This window comes from Mus pahari, chromosome 1, assembly GCF_900095145.1.
Source record: "Mus pahari chromosome 1, PAHARI_EIJ_v1.1, whole genome shotgun sequence".
NCBI lineage: Eukaryota > Metazoa > Chordata > Mammalia > Rodentia > Muridae > Mus > Mus pahari.
Window position 1 is genome coordinate 18,705,839 of NC_034590.1, and position 9,201 is coordinate 18,715,039.

Sequence of the window (9,201 nt, forward strand, 5' to 3'; positions counted from 1 at the left end):
GGGAAGACACACCGTGAGTAGAATTGTGTTCTATCCACAGGTGACGTGACCAGTATAGAGAAAACTATAATGAAAGCAACCCCCATGAGCCTTTGGCTGACCTTAACAGCAAATGTTAACGGGTTAAAGTGTGGCCCCCATCATTAATGATATTATAAAACAAAATTTCACCGAACCCTGACTAGAATTCCTATCCAAATCCAGTTTAGCTAGAGAGCTGGTACTCTTATGGGCTTTAAAAGAGCCACCCAGGGACTTGGCTTCAGGTCACTTAAAGGAGCATTACTGGGTCTTATTGAGTACTTGAATCCCAGGGAGACAAGCCCTATTGTGACTTTAATTTTTTCAAATCCTATTTTTAATTATGGTTCTTAAATGCTTTAATGTCCCTGCTATCCCATCACCCACCAGAGGCAGTGGAAAAGAAAGGATGTGGGGGAAGGGAAGCCGGGGGGGGGGTGGGGAGTGAGCCTATTTGCTGAGGTTCTTTGAAGTGACTCTCGCCTATGTTGTCTGGAAATCCGGCAATTCAGTTCATTCGTCAGCAGTGACAGCTTGATCTACTCGCAAACACTTCAAGGATACACCAGCTGTCCAGTAGAGCCCGGATAGCAAACATGAATCAGCGGTGATGATATTATGTAGCAGAGTCAGCCAGGCCTCCGCCTCGGATGAAGTCAGCACAAGGGATCTGAGGGGGCTCTAGGTAAAGTTCTCCTTGGCTGTGCCTCTCAGTGAAAAGTGTTGCCCAAGTGGATAGCTCTCTCTCTAAGCAAGCCAAGCCCAGCCTCCTTCACTGTCCAGCCAGTCATTCTTATACTCCCTCCAAACATCATATATCCTTCATGGGTCTTGCCCCAGTGTGTGTCTTGCCTCAGCACCTGCGTCTGTCTCCGTTGACATCACTCGCCAATCGGCCCGAGTCCTCTGAAGCAGCAGGAACATGCAGCACACCACCAAAGGTTTTTTGTTTTGTTTTGTTTTTGGTGCGTTTCTCTCTATGGAGACCCAACAAATGCAGCTCAACTGAGCAATGTAAGGTGGACTAATACATGCATGTTGTTAGCAAAGAATCCTTCATCACGCGTCCTTTCACATGCTTGCCTTAGCAGAACATCCTCTCTCCTGAGTCTGCTTCAGGGAAACGTTCCTTCATGAGTCTGCCTTAGTCTTTCCACCTGTGTCCACTTCAGCTAAACACTCCTTCACGTGTTTACCATCCAACACAACCGACTTTCCAAAGAACCCTTCAGTGTCCACTTCACCCTAGTTTTCCAAAAAGCCTTCCAGATGAGAGGCATGAGGCCATTCTGGAATGACAAGCCAACCAAGGACTCACACTTCAAGGTAAAAGGATTTACACTACAAGGCCAAAGAGATCTTATAAGCCAGCCAACTTCAGAGAAGTAAGTCTGATACACAGCTCCAGTTTTAAAGTCATTCAAGGGGGAGACAGAAAGCAATAACATCTTTATCACACTTATTTATTTGTGTGTGTGTGTGTGTGTGTGTGTGTGTGTGTGTGTGTGTGTGTAGGTGGTGCATGCTGCAGCAGACATGTAGAGGTCAGAGGGTAGCCTATGGGGAGAGTCTTTTCTCTCCCCCCCCCCCGCAAACCCCCCATGTGGACTCTGAGGCTTGAACTCAGGTCATCAGGCGTGGTGACAAGTGCCTTTACCCAGGAGGCATCTTGGCTGCCTTCCCTTTTAAACTGAAGACAGGTCTCATTATGTAGACCTGATTGTCCTAGAACCTGCTAGGCAGAGCAGGTTAGTCTCAAACTTGAAATGATTCTCCTGCCTCTGCCTCCCAAGGGTCCTGTCAAACAGATCCTTTCTTAACTGCCACAGAGATCTTGGGATATTGTTCAGTCAAATCTGCTTGGCTCTGAATAAGTAAAACTCTAGGGTCCCCTGTTTAGGGTTCAAGACCTAAACTAAAAAATAATTCTTCATTCCTGCTGGGTCTGTTGGATGTATTCCCAGGCTTGACCTCACGCTTTACCCCAGACTTTTAAACATAACCTTTGGCCCAGTGAGGTGGCTCAGCCCGGCCCTAATGAATTGAGTTTGAGCCCAGGACCCAGGAAGGGAAGGACAGACTCCTGAAGGTGACTCCTGCTTGAGGAGATCACACACATAAGCACACACAATACATTTTTAAAAATGTGATTTTAAAAAAAGAGCCAAGCGGTGGTGGCACATGCCTTTAATCCCAGCACGTGGGAGCCCAGAGGCAGACTGAGTTTGAAGCTAGCCTGGTCTACAGACAGTGTTCCAGGACAGCCGGAGCTACCCAGTGAGAACTTGTGTCAGAAAAAAAGCAAAAACCAAATGAACAAACAAAAATCCAAAACCAAAACAAACAACAACAAAACCCAAATCACATCTTTTAACTCCTCCTATGAGTCTGAGACCCGAGAGGACCCCCAGGATGTCAGAGGACCAGATCCATAATTAACATCTAAATCTGCTCTGATTCTCTCCTGACTCACAGGGCCGTCCACATGGAGTAAGTCCGATGCGCCATGGCACGTTGGGCTCCTGCCTCCCGGTTGCCTTCCTTGACTGACAGGTGCTCTTCCCATGCCCACCGCTATGTTCTTCTCCCCCACTCTTGACTTAGGAGAGGGCAACCACATCAGCCTCCTGTCCCTCTAGCAGGTTTCGAACACTGCTTTGTATTTTCAGTCTTGCAAAGGCCAATCAAGTTTGTTTCTTCCAAATGCAACAGATCTGACTTTGTCTAGTTGTACATGCCGGGTATGGTGGCATATGCGCTTGATCTGAGCACTGGGGAGTTAGAGGTGGGTGGAGCTCTGTGAGTTGGAGACCTGACTGATCTACACAGCAAGTTCCAGATCAGCCAGGGCTACACAGTGAGAAAAAGAACCTGTTTCAAGGGGGGAAAAAAGTTGTATAACAAAGATATTAGCCCATCTTTTCTGGACTGGATCCTGAAGTGCCAAGTTCCTCCTCCTCCTCCTCTTCTCCTCCTCATCCCCCTCCTCCTCCTTCATTTTTTGTTTTATTTTGTTTTCCAAGACAGGGTTTCTTTGTGTAACCCTGGCTGTCTTGGAACTCACTCTGTAGACCAGGCTGACCCTGAAGTCACAGAGATCCACCTGCCTCTGCCTCCTGAGTGGTGGGATTAAAGGTGTGTGCTACCATGGCCCAACTCCAACTTTTATACTGGATCAGACTGGACAAATCTTCCAGACAACCTGTTGTCAACAAACTTGTTGTTACTTACACCAACAGACTCACAGCCTCGATCTAACCAGCCTTAATATCCCATCAGAACCGACACGCTATTGCACCCTAAGATCCACAACTTCCCCTACAGGAAGTGTTCTTCAGATTCTCCAGCCCCTCCCTGAGGAATCTTCACCGCTTTGTCCCTCAGTATGGGCCATCCTCAACTCTGTCCCTCTCATGAACATCTGTCAGATCAACAATAGCCAGGGCCACATCACCTCTGCTCAGGTTGAAGAAGTCACTTAAGATGGGACATTTGCCCAAATGTCCATGACCCCAAATGTGTTGGGGGTGAAATGTAGATGTCAGTTTAGGGTGGGTGGAAACATTGAGCCATTCTTCTTACCCAAGGCTGGACCATCATAGTTTTGAGGACAAGTTGTTGCCAACCACCAGCTCTGAGATACTATAATTTCGTCTGCTTGTCTCTGCAAGGAAGCTGCCCCTAGGCGTCCTGACTCTGCTGATGCGATGCTGTGGCTGTACCACAGCTTACCCAATAAACACTACTTCTGCCTTTTTTTCGGTGGTGATGGTTATGGGCATGGCACGCTCATGAGTAGGGTCAGCTGTAATCTCTACAGCAGGTCCAGGAGAGGGCAGGCAGGGCTGTGGGATGGATGGTTCAGTGAGGGATTTGATGACTGAGTGGAAAGGCTCATGCTTGTGATGTCGGTGTTTATCACAACGGTAAAACAAGTGTAGAGCAGCTTGGGAAATGTTCAACGGGACTATCGGGCAGAAGACATGGAAACATGCATGGTAAGGTTGGAAGTGTAGCTCAGTGGTGCGCATCTGCAGTGTAGGGACGAGGCTCTGGGATCGACTGCCAATAGATAACAGAGTAAGACGATAAGGAGCAGGGTGCTGTGGACATGCCTGTAATTCCAGAAATTGGAAGGGGAAGCAGGAGGATCAGGAGCTCAAGGTCACCCTTAGCTACAGAGCCAGTTTGAAGCCAGCCTGGGCCACATGAGACCTTGTTCAAAAATAAATAAATAAATCAATAAAATACCCAAAACACAAAAACAAAATACCTGCTAAAGTTATAAATAAGCAAACAAGCAAACAAATGCAAAACCAAAAAACCACTCATCATTCTCGTGTGGCTCTAAAATTACCATTTACACCCCCAAGGTTCCCACAGCAAATGAGAAATGCCGTGTCACTTGTAGCTGCGTGTTTCTTTGTGTGTGAGAGTGGGTGTGGCTTTGCACAGTCACAAGATCTGTTTGTGAGAACTTTGACCCATGGGGTTGGTTATCTCTGTCCCCTCTTCACTATTGATCTGTTTGGTTAACGGCGTCCCTTCTTGCCTCTGTGCCGTGCTCTTGCTGATGGGGGGCATGGGGTCTCTGCCAGATTCTAGTTTGCCCACAACACTGCTACCCTCCACACTCCCTGGTTCAGGCTCCCCGTGGCTACCATTTTGGTTTTGAAGAGGTGGGACATCCGGAGGTAGCATCGGCCATGGCGATGGAGGTAGAGAAGGTAGATGGGGCCGAGGACCCAGAGGTACATGGGGGGCACCCAGCTGCTGGCAGCTCGCACGAAGCACAGGCTGAGCAAGTGATAAGACACAGGCTCCTGCTCTGTCTGGTTCCAGACCTGAAAAGAACATCAGGGACACCATTAGGATGTTAGCCACCCGAGTGCCAGTCTTACCTGTCCTTGGGGACAGACTGCATGAAGATATTCTAAGCTCTATCTGGTGTGCCTTTTAATTCTCAGTGCTTTTCAGCCTAACATCAGCTCCGTAAGGCAGATGGAGTGATACTGACTTAGCTTCCGAGGAAGCAGAAGCCCAGAGAAGGCAAGGAACTTGCCTAATTCTGCTCAGATGGGAAGCAGTAGTCCCTGGGGCTGGCTTTGAACTTGTGATCCTCTGGCCTTAGTTTCCCAAGTGCTAGGCTTACAGATGGCTTGGCTGTTATTCATTATAAGAACTCTTGGTGCTATTGTCCCCATTTCATAGACGAGTAGACTGAGGTACCAAAAGGGAATTGCCCCATTTGCATCCACACAAGCAGGAAGTAACAGAGCCAACTGTGCCCTTCTCTTTCAAGGAGGAATAACAGAATCTCCCCTTATGTGCTGCCTGAAGCCACCTCAGCAGTTGGGCTCACGGTAAGGTGCTAAAGCACAGAACCGGCTCTCTGTGAACACTGTCTCTTACTGCTACTCTGGCCCTGATCTGCTGGACTCCAGGCCATAAACTAGTGTAAGGTAGGGACAGAGGACACGCAAAAGTGGGAGGGTTTGGGGCCTGGCCCACTAGCTTTATGCAAATAACAAAGTCCCCAGTGGCTGGCAGGGGCTCTCTCTACAAGAGCTGGGGTTTGGTGAAAGGGTCTTGGTCTGTCGCTGCACCTTTTGCCTTATTGCTTCCCGAGGTTAAGAACTTGAAGTCGGGTGCGGCTTTCCCCAGCAGCTTGAGTTATCCTTGGAGCAGAGAAAGGAGTGGAGCAGGCTGGACTCACCCTCAGGCCGGCGCATGGCTCTCCAGGCGTGGCCATGGAGCGCCCTCCGTTCATCAGTCTGAGCTGTCCGTCCGGGAGCAGGAGCAGCCCTCAGAACTCAGCTCCAAGCCGAGGAAGAGGCGGGGCCAGGCAGGTTTGACGGGGATTGGAGATGGATAGCGGAGGCCCCAGGGCAAGGTCCAGCTGCACACAGCTGCACACAGAGGCGGAGCTGGTGCCCGGGGAGGTGAATCTGGAACCCCCGAAAAGTGCCGGGACACCTCCATACTTCCTCTCCGTGAGAAGTCCCTCCCAAACTTGCTGCATACTTTGGACTTAGCAATGCAGGAAGGTATCCTGCGGAAAGAGCCAAGAGCCTTAGTAACTTACTGGACCAGCAACTCGGGACAGATGTTGTCTAAATGCAGGCGCTGGGAAGAATAAGAGGTGCCTTGCTCTGAAAAATATTTATTTACGTGTGTATTTGTCCTTCTATTTATTTATCAATTTTTGAGATAGGGTCTCACTATGAAGACCAGGCTAGCCTACAACCCAAGCCCCCGCTGACCCAGCCTCCTGTGTGCTTTATTAACCATCTTAATAAAGATCTTAGCATGAGCTGGAAAGGTGGCTCATGCGCTCTAAACTCCCACTGCTTCTGCAAAGGACTGGGGTTGGATTCCCACGACTCTCTTTCAGCTGCTCACAATCATCTGCAATGACAGCTCCAGGGGACCCAACATCTTCTCCCGGGCCTCCACACTCATGTGCATGCACCCCAACACACATACAAACGATGAAAAATAAAACAATCCTTGAAATGGCTTAAGCAGTGCAAGTCGCACAGCAATGGCTTGGTAAGTTAGTTATTAGTACTGATACCACAGCAGCAGCACCTTAAAATGCTACTGCAAAACCCACTAATATGGAAATATAGCCTCTAAACACTATGAAATAGATCCCAGCACCAACGGGGTATGAGAAGAAGAAAGTGTTCCTAAGTCAGGGCTCATTTTCTTTTCTGTTGCAGAAGTCTTGAAGCAAGGGGTGTGGCTAAGGGTACCACGGGTTATGCCCCAGCAATGCAATACAGACAGACAGACACACAGATAAGACAAGACAGGCAAACAGACAAGTGACTTTGTGTTGTATTATCCTGTTTGCACGGATACACAGTTGGAGATGTACTAAAGTCGAGGTCACAGGGAACCCTGTTTCCTTTCCACTTTTCTCTTTGTGTAACGAGATTGTACTCCTTTCAAGGTAGGGAAGAAAAACTGCCCCAGACAGACCAACCTGGCCAGGTGCTTTGCTCCAGTGAGGGAGGAAGGCAGACCTCTGCCCTGTCCCCACCCTGTCACTTCTCTGGTCTTGCCCCCACCTTTCCTCACAGCCTCTCTTTGGCAGGGCCCAGGCGGATGGGTTCTCCAGCTTGGCTTGCCCCACCTTTTGGGGTTGTATGTGCCCGCAGTATGATGCACAGTGTTCTTTCAGCCGGCTTCTTCTGCGCCTCCTGCAGGAGAGGGCCCTCGAAGAACTCACAACTGCTTCTGGAAGCTGTGTGTGGCAATCCTGTCCTCAGTGAAACTTCACATCCTCTCGGTTTATTTGGGTCGGTTTTCGTGGGAGGTGGTGTTGAGGACAGAGAAGCCATGGCCCTTCTTCTTGTGAGTGCCACTCCCCTCCCCCACCCTGCCCCTGGCATTGAATGATCTAGCCTGCAGCAGCTTTATTTCCTGGCATAAAAAATTATTTATTCAAGTGTATGAATTCATTTGAGAGAATGAATTCAAAGGAAATTTAACTGGATGAATTTCAGGCTTAAGAGAGAGAGAGGAAAAAAAAACCTCAAAGTGTTTCTATACAAGTTAGAGTTGGGATCAAAATAAAATGTTAATATCTTTTTAAAAAAGATTTATTTATTTATTATGTGTAAGTACACTGTGGCTGTCTTTAGGCACCCCAGAAGAGGGCATCAAATCTCATTACAGATGATTGTGAGCCACCATGTCATTGCTGGGATTTGAACTCAGGACCTTCAGAAGAGCAGTCAGTGCTCTTAACCGCTGAGCCATCTCTCCAGCCCTGTAAATATCTTTTTAAATATAATTATGAACTTAGTTAATATGTTTTGCAGAAGAAAACATCATTTAGCCAGGTAGGTGGTATACGCCTTTAATCCCAGTACTCAGGAGGCAGAGGCAGACAGATCTCAGTGAGTTTGAGGCCAGCCAGGGCTACCTAGTGAGATACTGTCTCAAAACCGAGTACAGCATCATTTGTAATGGAAAACCGTGTCAACAGAAATACATCATTGGTAATAAAGAAGCCAAATGCCCAGATTTCTTTATGTGCACGTGTGTGGGTGTGTCAACACAAAACCACAGCTCTCATCTTAAGGGGAATAATAGTTTATTCTGGAGCCATTTTGAGCCATGGCCCAGGAACACAGATTCCAGATTACCTCAAATTCTATCATCCATCATGGAAGCAGTGTGAGGTGTTAAACCTGGGACACAAGGCTGAGGTGCCTATTTAGCATATGAAATCAGATCTGTCCCCCAGGTTCTCTCAGCATCCCTCAGCCCCTACCTCTTACAGGGCCACATCCCCCATTCCTTGCTCTGAACTCTCCGGGGCTCCACCTCTGTGCCTCCTGGCTGCCACACCTGGTTCCCTTCTCCTTTCCCCTCCCTGTCTCTTCTCCTGGCTCAGGGTCACGTTCACTCTGGACTCTCCCAGATGTCCCCGCCTCTGGTTGTGCTCTCCCGGATATCTTTGATAAACCTTCTCCAGCACATCCATCGAGGACGCCTGGAGATCACTCTCAGGTAGGACGGTGACCTACATCCTCCGAGACAGAGCTTCTTAGTGTTCTCCCCTTAGACTAGACAGTGAGCCCCAGGGGTCCTCCAGTCTCCACCTCCCCAGTGCTGAGGTTGCTGGTGCTGGTGCATGGTTCTGGGGGTCAAACTCAAATCCTTATGATTGTGAGACTCTTAACTGACTGCCATCAACCCGAGACACCCCCACCCCCACCCTTACTCTCTGGTTACCCTAGTACTCTCTATGTAACCCAAACAGGGCTAAAGTTGTCCAGGTTGGTTTTGAATGTGCCCTGTGGTTCAGGCAAGCCTTAGACTTGTCTGGCTAAAACAAGATTTTAATACACAGTCAAGAACTGGTAAGAGACGGGGATGGCGTCGTGGGAAGAAGAACTAAATAACAAATTTCTAAAGGGCTTTTTGAAATTACATCTGGCGTGAAATATGTGAGTCAAAAAGACTTGGTCCTTGATGAATACATTAATCAACAAAAAGCTCTTAGCCGTGACGATGAATGACTCTGAAGTGGAAGCCTGTCTGGGCTGTTCCTTCCAGAGGCTGCGCAGAGTCCTCCAAGACGCCAGAGGCGCAAGCGGCGGGCATTCCCGGCGGAGCGCGTGTCGCGTGGGTCTTTCTTGGGGGCGTGGGCGCAGGGCCGCG

At 48.7% G+C, this 9,201-nt stretch overlaps 1 protein-coding gene across 3 annotated transcripts in view; it reads right to left on the minus strand.

Moving 5' to 3' along the window:
* Positions 1 to 5,833, minus strand: part of Abcc6 (ATP binding cassette subfamily C member 6) — a 57,060-nt gene extending 51,227 nt beyond the window's left edge. For 2 of the 3 annotated variants that reach the window (XR_003842701.1, XM_021217043.2), the window contains exons 1-2: positions 5,738 to 5,833; positions 4,683 to 4,865 (exon numbers count right to left, since the gene is read on the minus strand). Coding sequence is in view for 2 of the 3 variants with exons in the window: in XM_021217043.2 (XP_021072702.1) it covers positions 4,683 to 4,865; positions 5,738 to 5,791 (237 nt within the window). In the remaining variant the exon portion in view is untranslated. The other variant, XM_029532989.1, reaches the window with a different exon arrangement.
* Positions 5,834 to 9,201: the final 3,368 nt, after the last annotated feature.